Here is a 19,641-nt window from a genome sequence, read left to right on the forward strand (position 1 = left end):
TTTCTAGCAGTAGGTGAGGTGTACATGCTGGGAGTTTTAGTTTCCTGTAGTAGGTGAGGTGTACATGCTGGGGATTGTAGTTTCTGGTAGTAGGTGAGGTGTACATGCTGGGAGTTGTAGTTTCTGGTAGTTGGTGAGGTGTACATGCTGGGAGTTGTAGTTTCTGGTAGTAGGTGAGGTGTACATGCTGGGAGTTGTAGTTTCTGGTAGTTGGTGAGGTGTACATGCTGGGAGTTGTAGTTTCTGGTAGTAGGTGAGGTGTACATGCTGGGAGTTGTAGTTTCTGGTAGTAGGTGAGGTGTACATGCTGGGAGTTGTAGTTTCTGGTAGTGGGTGAGGTGTACATGCTGGGTGTTGTAGTTTCTGGTAGTAGGTGAGGTGTACATGCTGGGAGTTGTAATTTCTGGTAGTAGGTGAGGTGTACATGCTGGGAGTTGTAGTTTCTGGTAGTTGGTGAGGTGTACATGCTGGGAGTTGTAGTTTCTGGTAGTAGGTGAGGTGTACATGCTGGGAGTTGTAGTTTCTGGTAGTAGGTGAGGTGTACATGCTGGGAGTTGTAGTTTCTGGTAGTAGGTGAGGTGTACATGCTGGGAGTTGTAGTTTCTGGTAGTAGGTGAGGTGTACATACTGGGAGTTGTAGTTTCTCGTAGTTGGTGAGGTGTACATGCTGGGTGTTGTAGTTTCTGGTAGTAGGTGAGGTGTACATGCTGGGAGTTGTAGTTTCTGGCAGTAGGTGAGGTGTACATGCTGGGAGTTGTAGTTTCTAGTAGTAGGTGAGGTGTACATGCTGGGAGTTGTAGTTTCTGGTAGTAGGTGAGGTGTACATGCTGGGAGTTGTAGTTTCTGGCAGTAGGTGAGGTGTACATGCTGGGAGTTGTAGTTTCTAGTAGTAGGTGAGGTGTACATGCTGGGAGTTGTAGTTTCTGGTAGTAGGTGAGGTGTACATGCTGGGAGTTTTAGTTTCCTGTAGTAGGTGAGGTGTACATGCTGGGAGTTGTAGTCCTTTGAGTCCAGGCCCCTGTATACAGGGTCCGTCTGTGGGCTGCACTGAGGATGCGCGGGGAGGAGGCGGCTGATGTGTAAGCAGCTGTGCGGGGAGGAGAGAGGAGGAGAGCCGGGGAGAGGGCGACTGAGACGGCAGCCTGCACAGAGACAGCTCGCTGACAGCTCCTAAACAGCAGGTACCCGCAGAGACAGCGGAGAGGGATGTCAGATACAGACTGCAGCTATATACAGAGACTGCACATATATGCACATATATGCAGCTATATACAGAGACTGCACGTATAAAACGAACCTGCGTGTATATAGACGTCTGTATACAGAGACTGCACTTATAGAAGCACTTATAGAAGGAAAGCATCACTGATATAGAGAGCCTGCATCTATAGAGAGCCTGCATCTATATCCAGGGATTGCACCTATAGAGAGACAGCGAAGACAGAGACTGTGCCTGTATGCATACAGCTGCTGCACCTATACACAGAGACTGCACCTATAGAGAGCATCACTAATACACAGACACTGCAACTATAAAGATACCACAACTGCAGTATATGGATACTAATATATATAGAGAGAGACTGCATATGTATACAGACACAGCATCACTGATATATAGACCCTGCACCTGTATATGGAGAGTTCACGTATATACAGAGGCAGTACCTATATACAGGGATTGCACCTATTGCACTTATAGAGAGACAGCATCACTGAAATAAAGATCCTGCACCTATATACGGGGACTGCACCTATAGAGAGACAGCAGAGAGGGGACTGTCAGAGAGACTGTGCCTATATACAGATACTGCACCTATAGAGACATCATCACTGTTATACAGACACTGCACCAATAAAGAGACCATAACTGCAGGATATAGAAACTAATATATATAGAAGAACTGCACCTATAGAGATAATATACAGAGACTGCACTACTGGTATACAGAAATTGTGCCTATGTTGATATACTCATGTTTAGAGACTGTACCTATAGAGAGACTACATCTATTTGTAGAGACTGATACATAGGGACTGCACCTATAATATAATATAGAGACTGCACCTATAGGGATACTGATATACAGAGACAGTAGGGAGTACAAATATATACAAACTGCACCTATATACAAACACTGGACCTATAGAAAACCAGCAGCTGCAGTATATGGCTACTAATAGAGAGAGACCACAGCTGCAGTATATGGAATATATAAAGAGACTGCACCTGTAGAGATACTAATAGAAGAGACATCTGCAAGTACAGAGAGACTGAATCACTGACATATAAAGACTGCTCTATTGATACAAAGACACCACGCCTCTATAGATATACTGATGTATAAACATTGTACCTATAGGGAGACTGCACATATTTACAGAGACTGCAGTAATATACAGAGACTGATATACAGAGACTCTACCTACCGTGTAATATAGAGACTGCAACTATATAGATACTGATATACAGAGACAGTAGTGAATACTCCTACACATATATATAACATATATATATATATATATATATATATATATATATATATATATATATTTATAATTACACTGATCTATAGAGCCTGTATTCATACTTAGAAACTGCACATATAAATATAGAGACTGCTATTAGAGTATATAGATACTGATATGTAGAGACGGAACCCATAAACTGAAACTTCACCTATATACATACACCCAGATCCAGAGACTTTGTGTAAATAGATATACTGTACTAAATGTATAGAGGGATAAATTCTGATATGTAGAGAGACTGTACCAATATGTAGTGACACTGATATCTATAGACTGCTCATATACTGTACAAGAGACTGCACCAAAGCTGTATATAAACTGCAAAAATAGCACATAGACTGCACAATCTATATACAGAGACAGCCTGGTGCAGCAGTGTACAGAGAGATTCCGATAACACATTGGTGGGCGGAAGAGAGTTATACAATAGAGAGAGAGAGATGTCAGAGGAGAGAACAGAGAGAGAAAGACTGCTGAGCTGTCAGAGTTGGTGCCCAGAGATCTGCACTACATAGACTACAAAAGACAGCTAATACTTGTACATTGTACTGTATATATAGTGTGGTTCTGAAGAGACAGCTAGAAATGATGCATATATATACAGTTTACAGAAGAGACATCTAAGACTGGTAGATTGCATATACAGTTTACAGAAGAGACATCTAGGATGGGTACATTGTATATACAGATTACAGAAAAGACAGCTAAAACTGGTACATTGTATATACAGATTGCAGAAGAGACAGCTAAAACTGGTACATTGTATATGCAGATTGCAGAATAGACAGCTAAAACTGGTACATTGTATGTACAGATTACAGAAGAGACAGCTAAAACTGGTAAATTTGATACAAATTGCGAGACATAGTTTAAAAAAATATGTTATGGATCTTTAACAGCTCATTTAAAGAGACAGTTACAATAAAATCAGACTATCGGGAAATGTCTACTCAGGGGTAGAATGTTCTGTTTATATAGAGACTTCCCTTTCATGCCATACAGTTCACAACTTTTCCAGAGGACTGATCTTGAATGATGGGAATTTCCAGCTAGACCTCAAAGGGTTCATACATTTTTTAACAGCTTTAGATCTGGAAACCAGTGTTGTCTGTCACATTTCAGAAGATAACTTATTGTGGACCTCCCTTTTAAGAGACTCTATAATAAAAAAAATATTATGATATTTTTCAGGCATAGATTCTGTAATGCCGGTAACTGGTAATGCCCAAGTTGATGGGCAACTGACACATCCAGTGGTTACGAGAATGAGATGGTTGGGTTTATACTTCAAAAAGGAGCAGTAGACCCTCAGATGAGGAGAAGATAAGATGGACAACCAACATTTTCCCCGGAAGAAGTAAAAAGTCATCTGTATTGGAGAGTATGAGAGTTGTTGGCCAAGCAGTTCTTGAAAATGTCTCCTATGATCAAGGGCAAGACATTGGCAAGAAGATACCAGTCATCATGGCCAATGGTGGAAGATCCAGCACCCAAAGACAAGTGTCCAGCAATGGCACCCACCACAGATGTCATAAGAACTCCCGTACATTGCCCAGGGACCTAGGCAATGGAAATGGGCACAACTTTAGCACCATCACCCATGGAGATTATTCATCTGGTGGAATGACACCCAAAACCACCACCAATGGATTATCCAAGACCCAATGTATGGGTCAAGCTGAAAATGGCAATTTTAAGGGGATGTCCAGGAGGACAAGAGACTCTCCCATGGTGGACAATCCTGGCATCTGGGTTTTTGCTGTGCCAGCTGTTGTTGCGGGTCTGTGCTTTGCCAGGTCTTTAAAGGGTGAGTTTGTCCATGATGATATATGGGCAATACTCAATAATCCTGACAGCAGGGGAGAGACTAACCTGAGCACCATCTTTACGAATGACTTTTGGGGCAAGGCCATGCATGACAACACGAGCCATAAGTCCTACCGACCTCTGTGTGTCCTGAGCTTCAGGTAATTCTGGGCATGGGGTGGGCATCAGGGTGGGTATATGGTATACTATGGTAACATTATAAGGGTATGTTCACACATAGGAATTTGGTGCTGGTTTTGAGGTGGATTCTGCTTCAAAATCAGCTCTGAATTCAACTCTGATTCTGCAGAGATCAAAGCAGGACGCTGAAAAAATAAGTGACCTATGTGACCTTGCCGCAGAATGTCGAGGAATCTGAGGCTGTGTGAACATCCCCTAAATGTGAAAACTGCTTATAGGCCCAAAGCCTAAGGTTGCACTACCGAGAGATTCTAATAACAATATGTCTCCTTCTGCCAGACTGTGACTGAGACTGTGTGAAGATCCAAATCACCTTAATGTACCGGAGTAAATGTGGACATGACAACAGTGTACTTAACACAAAGGGGACATGTTGCCCTTAAAATCTCTCAGCATTGTAGCCTCAGGCTTTGACACTGTATATATAAGACCTGTACGGGTTTATTAGACTTTGAGCCAGATTTATGTGCTTGTTGCCCATAGCAACCAATCACATCTTAGCTTTCATTTCATAAACTGCTATGTAAAAATGAAAGCTGTGCTCTGATTGGTTGCTTTGGACAAAAAGGCGAGTTTTACTATAAGATGTTTTTGATGCCTGGAGCCAATCTTTTTGTTTAGACCTCTGCTTGTTATTGTTGTTTGGGAACTTTCTTGCTCTTTAAATCTCTTATCGTAGCCCAAAATATTTATAGACATGGCCTGTGAAAGAGTTGGCGGAGGTGGAACAATTCAGCAGGCGGAGGATGGGAGCCCAGGCCAGGACAAGGGGCTCCTCTGAGTAGAAAGGGGGAAGAGATTGTTTATAGGAGAGAATGAAACATCTGTAACCACTTAAAGGGGCGGCAGGGCCTGGTTATCGACAGATGTGGGGTTTGTTTGTAGAAGTGGCCGAGCCTACAGCTCAGAAACGCCAGCAGCAGCAGCGTCCTCCATGATGACATTTCTGAAATATCTGCCTGGTTAACCCCTGACACTTCTGTATCAGCACCAGTAATACAGCTTTCTCAAAGCTCTTGGACAATGTGGAGACTAAGCTTAGTTGTTCCATGTTAAAGGGGTTTATTGGGACTTGTATATTGATGACCTAGCCATAAGATGGGTCAGGAATATGTGGTCAGGCACAGAAAAGCTGGGTGGTTCCTGACTTTCAGCTTGGCAGAGTAGTGATGGCCTCCGGCTATCGTGGTGTCATGTTTTATACTCTGCGTAGTTTGTAATAAGATCCCTGCCAATAGGAGTTTGAGGAAACTGACAACCGCTTCCTCATATGAGATGTTGTCACCTGACATAACACAAAAAAACTAAAAAAAAAAAATTCTTCAGCGAACATAGAATGCCTCACCATTATCAAGATATCTGCTTATTGTCACTGAACGTTTACAGGTCTTTATTACAAACTGATACATTTTACCTGAACTGATACATTGTAACTATGGTTAGTTACAGGAGAGGATAGGACTGGTTCACATCTGCGTTCGGTATTCCATTCGAGGAGTCCACATGGGGACCCCCCGAATGGAATACTGAACGCATTGACGAGCGGTGAGCTGCACTTCACATTCATTCTTCTGTAACGTATACGTTTTCTTTGTATATTTCCCCCAGATTAAACGCATACTGGAGCGGCCTAGAGCCATTTTACTTCCACGCCGTCAATGTGGCATTACACAGTATAGTGACTGCACTGCTAGGGTACATCTGCAGCACCGCCGTGTTTGAGGACAGGAAGCAATCGGTGGCCTGTGCCCTACTCTTCGCTGTACACCCCGTTCACACAGAGGCCGTGAGTACAGACAGATCTGTATGTTTGTTCATTTCTGTTCGTGGATAAATTGCGTAGCAATCAATATAGTCACAACTATAGGTCCCATGACGGTTGACACTTAGCTTTCTAATACTTCACAATAATAAATTGTAATAATAACCTAAAAATAATAACAATATAATATTTTTTTTTTTATTCCGTGCAGGTGGCAGGTATTGTTGGGAGAGCAGACATAATATCTTGTTTACTTTTCCTATTGGCATTCCTCTGTTATATAAGGTACAGTATGGCTACCTATAGGACTGTCACCTGTGTATAAGAATATAACTCCTATAATGGTTTCTGTTTTCTCTAGGAGTGTAGAGGAGGACCATGCCCCGGATTGTTTCCCCGGTACTTCTTCTCCCCTCCTCCTGATGCTCAGTTTATTACTAGGGACCTGCGCCATGCTGGTGAAGGAAACGGGTATCACGGTGTTTGGGGTCTGTGTGGTGTACGATCTCCAAATCTTATGTCTGAGGAGGTTTATAAGGTTTGTCAGACGAGTTTTTCATATTGAGTATATTGGCTGGGGTGTTGTCTCTACATATGAAAGTTCTATAGTTGTTTCTTTGATATTCAGAACCTGTATGGTTAAACTTTGCATTACATATAGCTTGTCATTCAGCGTTATTACAGACCTGAGAGTCAGTTCTGCCTGCTTATACAATGATTAGAGATGAGCGAGTACTGTTCGGATCAGCCGATCCGAACAGCACGCTCCATAGAAATGAATGGATGCACCTGGTACTTCTGCTTTGACGTCGGCCGGCCGCTTAACCCCCCGCGTGCCAGCTACGTCCATTCATTTCTATGCGAGCGTGCTGTTTGGATCGGCTGATCCGAACAGTACTCGCTCATCTCTAACAATGATACATCTGTCACTCCATTCTTTGCTGTCTAGATAACTGGTTACATAATGATGGCCAAATTTGTCGTCACCCAGCTTTCCCAGATAAAGAAATAATTGACAAATATGAGATAATGACTCAAGGAATTCTGTCTACTGGAACAGTAGTCAGAAGGATATAGTGTACCACACTACCTATATCATCACAATGCACTGACCGCACTTTCCATAGTCACCTCTCCTTATTTCTGATCTTTAGGGTCTCATCATACAAAGATTCCAGGAATATGTGGGAGGTGACTGCACCCTTCCTGAAAAGAGCTCTGCTGATTTCCTGCCATGTAAGTGAAATGTGCAATATATGGTTTCTGTTCAGCCACCACGTCATATAATACAGAAAGCTGTCGCCAAGCACCAGACAGCAACCTCATATATATGAAAACTTATCTACTATAATACTTCCCCTGTGTACAAGAATATAACTACTATAATACTGCCCCCTATGTACAAGAATATAACTACTAAAATACTGCTCCTATGTACAAGAATATAACTACTATAATACTGCCCCCTATGTACAAGAATATAACTACTAAAATACTGCTCCTATGTACAAGAATATAACTACTATAATACTGCTCCTATGTACAAGAATATAACTACTATAATACTGCTCCTATGTACAAGAATATAACTACTATAATACTGCCCCATACGTACAAGAATATAACTACTATAATACTGCCCCTATATACAAGAATATAACTACTATAATACTGCTCCTATGTACAAGAATATAACTACTATAATACTGCTCCTATGTACAAGAATATAACTACTATAATACTGCCCCATACGTACAAGAATATAACTACTATAATACTGCCCCTATATACAAGAATATAACTACTATAATACTGCTCCTTAGATATGCAGATAGTTTTTGTTGTGAGTTGCTCCTTATTGTTCGCAGTCCTGCACCTTACAGTTGCTCCCCCTCTATGGTTAGGTGTAGTATTCATGTACTGTGATATTTTCTTGGCTCCTGATCACATGTTTGTGTCTCTCAGGTGGTTGTGGTATTAGGTTTCCGTGTCTATATCATGGGAGGTTCGATGCCATTGTTCTCAGAACAGGACAACCCAGCCTCCTTCTCTCCTTACATCCTCAGCAGGTATGTGGCCGGCGTCCAGCATCACTTACCATTGTGCTGTGTGGTGAGAGCCGTCTTGTCCCTGCAGGTTCTGGTAATGGAAGACTAGGGAGTGTAATCCAGTAATGTCAGTGTGTGAATAAAAAGCAGAGTATAATAGTGTGCAGAACGTTCTACAGATATAAACATTGTACTGATGATAATATATACCTGCTAATATCCATCATATCTATCTATCTATCTATCTATCTACCTATCTATCATCTCATATTTTATCTATGTTGCAGATTCCTGACCTTCTCTTACCTCCTTGCATTCAATGCCTGGCTTCTGCTCGGCCCTATCACTCTGTGCTATGACTGGCAGGTGGGCAGCATCCCCCTTGTCCATTCCATCTGGGACATCCGCAATGTATCTACTCTCCTGTTGGTTGTCATACTCCTCTGCCTTGGCCTGCACGCTATCACTGGGAACAAGGTAATTCAGTATTTGTAATGTCAGCACCCATGGACTGGGCATCAAAAAGCTAGGAAGACTAATCACATTACCACTATGACATGCAGGAGGCAGTATTTGGTCTATGTATGTTATTATGAAATTGCAACCATTGCAGTACCACCCCCCACCACAGTTCATGCTGTTCAGTCTCATACACAGCTCATTATCAGTTGCCTCCTAGTGGTAGAAAAGAAGTGTAAGTAATTTCATTTTCACTGCAAGACACAGATTTTTTTTTACTGCCTCTTTAAGACTTTTTTAGGTTCGGGGGACACCACGCCCTAACCACTGGGACTGTTGCCAATGAACAACCCAGCGGGACCCCAAGAAACGAGTCTTTCTCTCTCAGTTTCCTCCTCTATCGTCCCAGCAGGAAGCAGATTTCATGCTGTTAAATAACTGCATCCATTTTTCCCCACACCCTCCATAGAATTTATCTGATTGGCGTTGACACCACCACTGGTGCTTGTGTTAATAGTTGAGACCTCGGTCACCTTGTCATAATGATATTGTTACGTTTGGCATGAAATCATTGCTGTAAAAGTCTTCACACTCCCCCTCCTCCTCCATCCTTGCTGTTCAGGAAGAAATTCTTATACTTTCCAGCTAGTATTTCTAGCATTCTCATAGCTGCCACTGAGATTGTCACACTGAGCCGTCCTGAACCATAAATTACATCACCTTTGTAGTATCCCTGTCCCCAATCATGGGACATTTTAATCCCCCTGCTCCATTTTGACCAAAATACCCTCAAATTTCCATACATGACCCCTTCTTAGGCAAATGCACAAAGTCCTGCCTCTTTGGGGTTCCACCATAGGGTTTACTCAGGTTATCTTGTGTATATTAAAAATATCTTTAGTATTTTTTTCCTCCACTGCATATCATATGTAATCGCTGTGTCTTGTGTCTGAAATCCATGTTGTGTGTTTTCCGCAGAGGGTGGGCCATCGGGCAGTCGTGGTCGGTCTTCTCTTTTTGATCTTCCCCTTCATACCTGCCAGCAATCTCTTCTTTAGGGTTGGTTTTGTGGTGGCTGAACGCGTCCTCTACATGCCCAGGTATGACTAACCTTAGTTTAGGGAGACCTTTCTCCAACTCCACCTATTAAAATTGTTTCCACCTTTTAACAGGTGTTAATCCATTAAGTCCAGCGGAGTTTGAATTTTTTCTGTAGCCCCCACCAATCCTGAGCAATGACTACAGTTAATTTCAGCACCCAATGTACTAATTAGACTCTCTACTGGTAGGTGGTCCTGATCTGGAGCAGGTAGTCAGAGACCACCCACCTGACATAAGAGAGCTTGTGTTTGCTAAAACTTAGCGCATCAACAGATCAGGTATGGTGAGGGCTAGAGAAAAAAGATCCAACTGCACCAGAATCAGTGGAGTGCCACCTATTGAAGTATTCAAAGAGTTAAGGTATTTACTTGAAAACTTTGATGAGAAAATCTTGTGAAAAGGTGTACAGACACCAATATGGAGGCGGTGGGTCTTGGCCAGAAAAGGCACCAATACTTTTCTGTCCTTTGTGGGGTGTGGGTATTTTTTTTTTTTTGACTTATGTTTCTACCCTGTCTCCAGCATGGGTTTCTGCATCCTGTGTGTCCATGGACTGAGGAGACTTTCCTCTCGGGTTGGTCCTAGAGGATCGTCCGCCATTACGTTCTGCTTCCTCCTCCTCCTCGTTTTCTTCTCCTGGAAGTCGGTGTTGCAGACTGAGTGCTGGCGCTCCCGGGAGTCGTTGTTCAGGTATAGAATCACGCAGTAAGCTAAAGCTCTCCATATTATTGCAGTCGTCGCTCATCAGTCACTTGTGTCCTCCACAGATCTGGAGTTCAGACACTGCCACACAACGCCAAGGTACATTACAACTACGCTAATTTCCTGAAGGACCAAAATCGTAAGGAAGAGGCGATAAAACACTATAAAACCGTCCTAAGGTACAAACAATGCAGTGGCGATTAGTCAAGGGAACTCGCAATCTAATTTTATCAAATATTTTCTTTTATCCCCACGTGTGTCAATCACATCCAAAGCTGTATTCAAAAGGTGTGTAATGTGTCAGCACTGATGGTACACCCCTTAAAGTTTAGGTGCTGCTCTGCACTTTAATGCTGTGAAGGATGAAATAGGTATTGAACAGTGTTACCATTCTGAGAGCTAACAGGAAGCTAGCAGGATTGTGAATGCAGCTCTGGTAGTGACTGGTGACTAAGACATATTATTTTGCATTATTTGCTTCTCTCCTCCATAGTTTGTATCCACAGCACTCCAGCGCTCTGAACAACCTTGGCACCTTGACCACCAACATAACATTGGCAGAGGAGTTTTACCGGAAGGCGCTAGAAATCAGCCCTCAGCACAGCCGAGCGCTGTTTAACCTGGGCAATTTACTGAGGTAAGGATGTGATCATCTACATTCATATCCTTCTGTATTCTCTGAAGAGACTCCCGAATATAACAGTGATTTGGGTGTGGCAAACCCCAAAAATTACAGGTTTGGACCCAGCCCTATACTTTTTGAAAATTCAGGTCCAAGCAGAATTAAAAAAAAAAACAAAAAAAAAAAAAAACTTGCTTTAAGGAGGTTCACTCATCTGTACCTTGGACCAGTAAGAATATATATTGTCATCAGAATCTCTCAGTAATGCAGACTATGTGTTTGTTCTACAGGACTCAAGGCAGGAATGAAGAAGCTGAGGTCGTCCTGAAGGAGTCTCTTCTTCATGGTCCATACTTTGCCGATGCATATTCCAGTCTGGGGTCATTGCTGGCTGATCAGGTGATGTGTATCTTCTTCTCCTCCCCCTACTTATCAGTGTTATTGTATCATTGTACCCCCTACCCTATTCTAGAGCAAGCGGACACTCATCAGGAAACATTACCTCTAGAGAGTAGTTGTGTGTCAAGGATTGCAGATCTTCTTATACCAGGCTCCTTAATCTTTACTCCATGTCTTACAGGGTGTAGCATTTCTTGCTTGAAATTTCCCCACCCCTTGGGAGCAGAGGAGAATGTCTTACCATGTATTTACTACAGATGAGCCTGTATCCTAAGATACCCATTTATGAAACTGTTGTAGAAAGGTTTAACCAGTTATCTCGCTTTGCTAATACAGACAAAGGCAAAACAAAACTTAAAAAAAAGAAAGAAGCCGTACCTCATACTGAAGGAGTGGATTCCTTCTGGATTCCAGTTTTTAGTCAGAACTCACCAATAGCAATATCCACACTCCGTTATTTGCCCACCCCATTTATCCTTTTTTGGGGGAAGTCCATAGAAACCAATCATATTGCAGGATTTTGTGATTTCTGAGGCATAAGACCTCCTAGGAGGTTCATCACAAACAAACTCCGCCCCCGAGTAAGTGTAAAGTTATTTGTGCTGCCCACTTTCTGCTCACTGGTTTGTCCCTTTTAAAGGAACACTGCAGGTAAAACCTGATATATTGTGTTGTGCCTGAGAAGGTGGGAGATTCAAAATCTCGTCATCAAGCATCAACATGATAAATATTCAAATTCATTTTTTTTCTTTACTTAGAAGCGAAATGAAGAAGCGGAGGAGGTTTACCTGGCCGGGATCAAGAATTGTCCTGAAAGCTCTGATCTGCAGAATAATTATGGGGTGTTCCTGGTGGATGTGGGTAAGTGAGAGTTGTATTAATTGAGTAAGTATTTTGAATGCAGCTCTGAATGTAATGGAGTATAAAGCGCATGTTAAATCAAGATTATGTCAAGGTAATTGCATATCTACCTTGTTCCACTGAAAGTAAGACATCCCCTGAATATAAGACCTAGTGCAATATCTTATGCTATTCACAAAAACATCTCATACAGAAATTGGCCGTGTATAAATAATGAAAACAAGGAAAAAGCACTAGCCAAAACAACCAGGTAACAAAAATTTATATAAAAAAACATATAAATTTACTTAAATATCAAATAAATAAAAATCAATAAGAACAATAATAACGCAGCCGGGCAGATAGAAAAGCCAAGGACAACAGAGACACTAGGAATCAGACAATAACTCATGAGCACAAATCGTGTATTTGATATTTAAATAAATATATTTTTTATATAAATTTTTGATATTTGGTTGTTTTGGCTAGTGCTTTTTCCTTGTTTCTAGGGCAATATTTTAAAGCTTAGAAATATAAGACCCCCCCTGAAAATAAGAACTAGCGTGTCTAAAGTGGCAAAAATTAATATAAGACACTGTCTTATTTTCGGGGAAAATAAGTGACTGGAGTCAAAGACAAAATATAATTGCAAAACTATTCCGACTCACTAAGTGTAAGGGAATTGCTAAGACAGCAATTCCCAGAACTGTTAAACCCTGGGAGGGGCACAAGAGACAGTGAGCCCTAAGCTGAAGCCCCCCGCTTTCCCTTCCTATTGCCAGGCCCTATCCTAGGTAATAGGCGACAACCACGAGGACAATCCCTCCCTGAATATGTGAAACACAAAACGCAGACAAGATGAACAACAACAAAGGGAGGTCAGCTAGCCAGGGTTCGGTAACAGGAGAGCGATGCAGTGCCAAATCGGAGTCAAGAGAATAGTCAATGAGAAAAGCCAAAGGTCAAGTATAATAGTATAAGCAAACAGGGACAGTAAGAGCAGGTATGCGCACGGCAATAACAAGCCCTGGTGTGAATGGGAACCAAGGCTAAATAGGGAGGAAGAACCCGCCCATGGAGTTCACAGAAAGGCAGCTGTCAGTCACAGGGCAAGGCCAGATTAACCACTTAATGGACAGAGGCAACCTTGGCAGAAGACGGGTGTGGTGCAAATCCAATTAAGGACTAGAGCCGTGTTCACACAGTGCAACTAAAAACTTTAAGCAGATTCTCAAACTGCACACGCCTCCTGCGCCGCAGCATGCGAGCAGAGGGTGGTGCAGTGACCCGAACAGGCAGAGATGTTACACTAAGTTTACGTTATTGAATCCCTTGTATTCCAGGATCTCCACAGAAGGCTGTCTCCCATTACCTTCTTGCTCTGCGGCTGCGCCCTAGTCATCACGTAGCTATGCTCAACCTTGGTCGCTTATATCGTGCCATCAATCAAAATTCAGAGGCGGAGAAGTGGTACAAGAAGTAAGAAGACAACAAGGGGCTGATGTATATGGAAACAAGGGGTTCAGTCACCACTAGGGGGAGCTTAATGGTTATAATATAATAAGGGTTATACGTTGAACTCAATAACACAGTAAGCTCCCCAGACCCCCCTGGAGGAATCTGGAATATTATCATTTAACGCCTAGTGTTAGTCCTGTAGAGCTGACATTGCATCTCACGACCTTCTTCACATGTGTCTCACTACCAGGGCTTTGCAGTTATCCCACGATATTGACGTGATGACACCTCTTGGAGCGCTATATTATAATACAGGACAATATGACGAAGCCTTGCGCCTGTACAAGGAGGCAACAGCACTACACCCACATAGCGTCCAGATACGCCTGTCACTGGTGAGCAGAGGGCTCCTTGAGTTATTGTTGTTTTTTTTTAATAAAACTGTTAATGGGTTACTTACAGTCATATTTGATTGTGGAAAGCTATATGGTTGTCATTACAGGAGTAGCCTCCCTATTCCATATCAGCCTAGTTTGTGTTCATCCTCATGGTACAGCAGGCACATGTGGCCATCAATGATCGCATAAGAATACTGTATAATTGTATAATCATTGTTGGCCATATGCGATGGGCAGGGTTTCGGCCACCTGCAGCTACTGCACCATGAGTTTGCACATTTTTGTTATGAACTGAGCTGCTAGGCTCCAATGCAAAGTAGAGTAGAGGGGCATTTGGCCCAGACTACCACTGACCAGGTGTTTTCCTATATGGCAGAAGGGCATTTGGCCTGGGTTCCTCTGACTGGGTGTCTTTATATGGCAGAGAGGCATTTGGTATGGCTACGTCTAAATGGGTATCTTCTTATATGGCAGAGGGGTATTTGGCCTTGATACCTATGACCTCTGCTTTAGGGTCACCTATTTTTTCTCAATTCTCTCCTGTTTTCTGCAGGCACAAGTCCAGGCCATGATGGGACTCACACAGGAGGCAGAGGGTCTTGCTCGTCTCATAGCAGATGAAGTTCCTGACTGTATTGAATGTTTCCGGCTTCTGTCCGCAATTTACAGCAAGCAAGAAGACCACGCCAAGGTGACATATCCTCTATTGGCCATAGACACCCTAATAAAACTGAACTGAGGGTGGGGATTTATCGGCCAGATCATAGAGCAGCTACAATGAGTACCTCTTACCATGTCCATGCATTACATAAACAGCCCATTGATTGCAATAGGCACATGCAATACTCCTTTTCTCCTGTGGTGGCACTGCAAGGAATTTGAACACTTAGGGCCCGTGCACACGGGCACAGGGGGGCGGATCATGGCGCATAATCCACGTCATAATCCGTCCCCTCATAATGGTGGTCTATGGAGACCGCCAGGCTACTTTTTTCCGTGAGCGGCATGTTGCATGTTGCTGCTCACAGAAAAAAGAAGCGGGCTGCCCTTTCTTCAGGCGGATTCCGCTGCTCGTCGAGCCACGGCGTCCGCCTGGTGGCAGCAACCTCCGGAGTTGGCCCATTCATTTGAGCCGACTCCGGAGGGGGAAGCCGCGATTGTCAGACACACTCTCGGTGTCAAAATCCACCCTACCGCGCCATGTGTGAATTTAGCCTTACAGATTACACTTCATCCTGGAGAGTAGGATAAGTTAAGATAAGCCAATTGGTTGCATAGTCCACTTCTTTGATGGCTTCTCTGTCTCCCCTTCAGGCTTTGGATATGATCGACATTGCTCTGCATATGAAACCTCAAGATCCTAAAACAATGTCAGAGCTTTACTTTACCAAAGGGAACCAACTGCGGGAGATGAACCAGCTGGATGAAGCCTTCAAGGTACCCAATGTACTGTATAATATCTACTGTGTAATGTACAATTATAAGGGTCCATGTGAAATTTTTTACATTTTTGTTCCTTAGAGTTACAGTCGTGTGGCTGATCTGAGTCCCAAACAAGCCCAGGCCTGGATGAATATGGGAGGCATCAAGCACATTCAGGTAGACAGGGGTCTGTGCCTACTGACCAATCATAGACCAGCTTTTTGATTATTTCTCTTTAGTAGAACCAGGGATGGGTTTGTCATTTCAGGGGCCCCAAGAAAAAATATATGTGAGGGCCCTACTAATCAAGTCGCATCATTTCCACTACAAATTTTTGTCTGCAAACTATGGATGGGATTATCCAGAATCCCATCCACTTTGCAGGTAATGTAATACACAACGTTTTTAGTTTCTGCTGCTGCCAAAAAAAATGCGTATTCGCAGCGTGGGGTCACAACCTAAAGGTGTCTTCACTTTTTGTTACCAATGATCGTTTCATTCTGTTCGTTCTCCAGGGGGATTACAGTGCCGCCCGAGCCTATTATCAGAAGGCTGCCTTACTGGACCCTGACAGCAAGTTACTGAAAGAAAACCTCGCAAAACTTCAACGTTTAGAAAGCAAGTCACAAGGAGCTAAGGGGAGAGATGCAGGATTTTCAAAAACTGACCAGGAAAAAGGGGGAAAAATCCCCAAAAAGTAAAAAAGTATGAGAAAAACTCTGATAAACCTCTCAGAGGAACAAAAAAATTCTTCAGATGAAGGACCAAAGATATGAGATTTGGAAGTCAGGAACAAAAGAAGCGATGTACAAGATGCTGGAGGTACAGAAGAAGTGGGTCCAAAAGACAGTCAAGGTCTGGAGCAGATGCCAAGTTTGGAGACTTGGTGTAGGAGACCCCAGTAGCACCGACAGATCCTACAAGATCCATCCGCTGGAAGACGCCATTGGATGCATCCTGGCTGTGGTTTACCCCAGCATCTCCATGTCCACCTCAGGATCTCTGAGCTTAGAGGTTCTTCACATAGGCACAATTAGGGCGATCTTTCAATCATCCTATTACAGTTGTCAGTTGTTAGGAAGCCCCTCCCACAAATTCTCTGACTAAGACAACATCCAGTATATCGGAGCATAAAATAAGAAGCAGAGGTCCTATTATCATTCCAACCCATAGTATTGTCTTTGTTCTCGTATGTATATATAAGCTACTCCAATGTTACACACTCTGTACAACAGCTAATCTAGACAAGTAGAGGAGTAGTGTAAAGTATGGGGGAGAGTCAAGGCAGCAGCCGGAGTCACTGATTTCAGAAATGAAGCAGACATTGATATGCATGCAGTAAGGGAATATGGGAATGTGAAATGCGTGGGTGTCTCTGCGTGCTGAGCTTTGCATGTTGTTATCCTGTGATAAGTCTGAACTGTGTTGTATCTGTGCAGAAACATGATGGACTCTACTGCATGCCGGATGGGAATATGTTGTGGACAAGGAAGAAACAAATTTTGCTTTTTATACACTCACAATATCTATTGGTTCTCGAAGCACAGAGCGAGCCTACAACCATAATAATACCACAGAGATAAATTATTGAATGTAATATATATATATATATATATATATATATATATATATATATATATATTGCAGCGCGGTATAGAGAGTTTTATAGAGAAGACGATGCCGCAGTATCCTATTTTTTTACAGCAGAATATCTATATATTTATCAGAGAAGATCTATAAAATCTATAAATTGTCCAAATATTTTTCAGCGTTTTGTCCATAACCAGGAAGAATGTTCTAGAACCTTAATGCTAAACATCGGAGAACTCCACTGACAGCCAATCAGATTTACAGAATCTGGGAAGGATCTGATTGGCTGTTATGGTTATCTCATGCTTTCTATAAGTAAGGTCTGGTATTTATAATGCTTGTAATATATCATTTATTTATTGAGAGTGGCCAGTGCAGATACATATATATATATATGGAAAATCACCGTGCAGAATGTGTAAGGACAAAAATTTATATTCTATATTGTGGCTGTAAACAAAATTATATGTGATATGTCATGGTGTGATGTCATATCAAATAAAGTGAGACGTTTATTCTTTGTAGACAGTGTGTCAGTGTGTTATGTAACTATAATAATACTGCCCCCTATGTACAAGAATATAACTACTATAATACTGCTCCTATGTACAAGAATATAGATGCTATACTGCCTCCTATATACAAGCATATAGCTACTATAACCAACATAGAATACAAAGGATCATCCAGCAACGAGATAAGAAAGTCCAATATAAGTCTTCTTTATTTCTTGTTATCGCAATGTAAATAAAACAGCACGCAATGCACAGGAAAAGCCTGCGTCAGACAGACGCGTTTCAGATAACAATCCTTCCTCAGTGTCTGAGCACTACTGAGGAGTTTGTCTAATAGAGACAAACTCCTCAGTAGTGCTCAGACACTGAGGAAGGATTGTTATCTGAAACGCGTCTGTCTGACGCAGGCTTTTCCTGTGCATTGCGTGCTGTTTTATTTACATTGCGATAACAAGAAATAAAGAAGACTTATATTGGACTTTCTTATCTCGTTGCTGGATGATCCTTTGTATTCTATGTTGGTTATTTCACTCCATGCCGAGGGAGCTCCTCATCCGGGCAAGGTGTCGCAAGAATTTAAAAGTCAAATGGAGATAAAAAGAAAAATCTAAGACGGACTACTGCAGGAGGGCTGAGTATAATTCCTTTTCCCCCTTTTTTCTATCTATATTATAGCTACTATAATACTGACCCTATATACAAGAATATAACTACTATAATACTGCTCCTATGTACAAGAATAACTACTATAATACTGCTCCTATATACAAGAATATAGCTACTATAATACTGCCCCTATGTACAAGAATATAACTACTATAATACTGCTCCTATGTACAAGAATAACTACTATAATACTGCTCCTATATACAAGAATATAGCTGCTATAATACTGCCTCCTATATACAAGAATATAGCTACTATAATACTGCCCCTATGTACAAGAATATAACTACTATAATACTGCTCCTATGTACAAGAATATAACTACTATAATACTACTATGTACAAGAATAACTACTATAATACTGCTCCTATGTACAAGAATATAACTACTATAATACTGCCCCCTATGTACAAGAATATAACTACTATAATACTGCCCCCTAAGTACAAGAATATCACTACTATAATACTGCCCCCTAAGTACAAGAATATAACTACTATAATACTGCCCCTATGTACAAGAATATAACCACTATAATACTGCTCCTATATACAAGAATATAGCTACTATAATACTGCCCCTATGTACAAGAATATAACTACTATAATACTGCTCCTATGTACAAGAATATAACTACTATAATACTACTATGTACAAGACTATAACTACTATAATACTGCTCCTATGTACAAGAATATAGCTACTATAATACTGCTCCTATATACAAGAATATAGCTACTATAATACTGCCCCTATGTACAAGAATATAACTACTATAATACTGCTCCTATGTACAAGAATATAACTACTATAATACTACTATGTACAAGACTATAACTACTATAATACTGCTCCTATGTACAAGAATATAACTACTATAATACTGCTCCCTATATACAAGAATATAACTACTATAATACTGCTCCCTATATACAAGAATATAACTACTATAATACTGCTCCTATGTACAAGAATATAACTACTATAATACTGCTCCCTATATACAAGAATATAACTACTATAATACTGCCCCTGTGTACAAGAATATAACTATTATAATACTGCCCTCTAGGTACAAGTATATAACTACTACAACACCGCTCCTACAGTATATACAAG

At 41.6% G+C, this 19,641-nt stretch overlaps 1 protein-coding gene across 1 annotated transcript; it reads left to right on the top strand.

The window, feature by feature from the left end:
• The first annotated feature begins 1,103 nt into the window (after positions 1–1,103).
• On the top strand, positions 1,104–17,846 carry TMTC1 (transmembrane O-mannosyltransferase targeting cadherins 1). Its single transcript, XM_075274940.1, has 20 exons — positions 1,104–1,181; positions 3,724–4,499; positions 6,148–6,325; positions 6,513–6,586; positions 6,663–6,839; positions 7,456–7,537; positions 8,267–8,370; positions 8,637–8,826; positions 9,787–9,908; positions 10,432–10,599; positions 10,677–10,790; positions 11,105–11,248; positions 11,524–11,632; positions 12,391–12,493; positions 13,816–13,951; positions 14,181–14,325; positions 14,882–15,019; positions 15,643–15,765; positions 15,850–15,927; positions 16,266–17,846. The coding sequence occupies exons 2-20, from the start codon at positions 3,916–3,918 to the stop codon at positions 16,449–16,451; spliced, it is 2,955 nt and encodes a 984-aa protein (XP_075131041.1). The 5' UTR covers positions 1,104–1,181; positions 3,724–3,915; the 3' UTR covers positions 16,452–17,846.
• The last annotated feature ends 1,795 nt before the right edge of the window (positions 17,847–19,641 follow it).

The sequence above is a fragment of the Leptodactylus fuscus genome, chromosome 5, assembly GCF_031893055.1.
Source record: "Leptodactylus fuscus isolate aLepFus1 chromosome 5, aLepFus1.hap2, whole genome shotgun sequence".
NCBI classification, from domain to species: Eukaryota; Metazoa; Chordata; class Amphibia; order Anura; family Leptodactylidae; genus Leptodactylus; species Leptodactylus fuscus.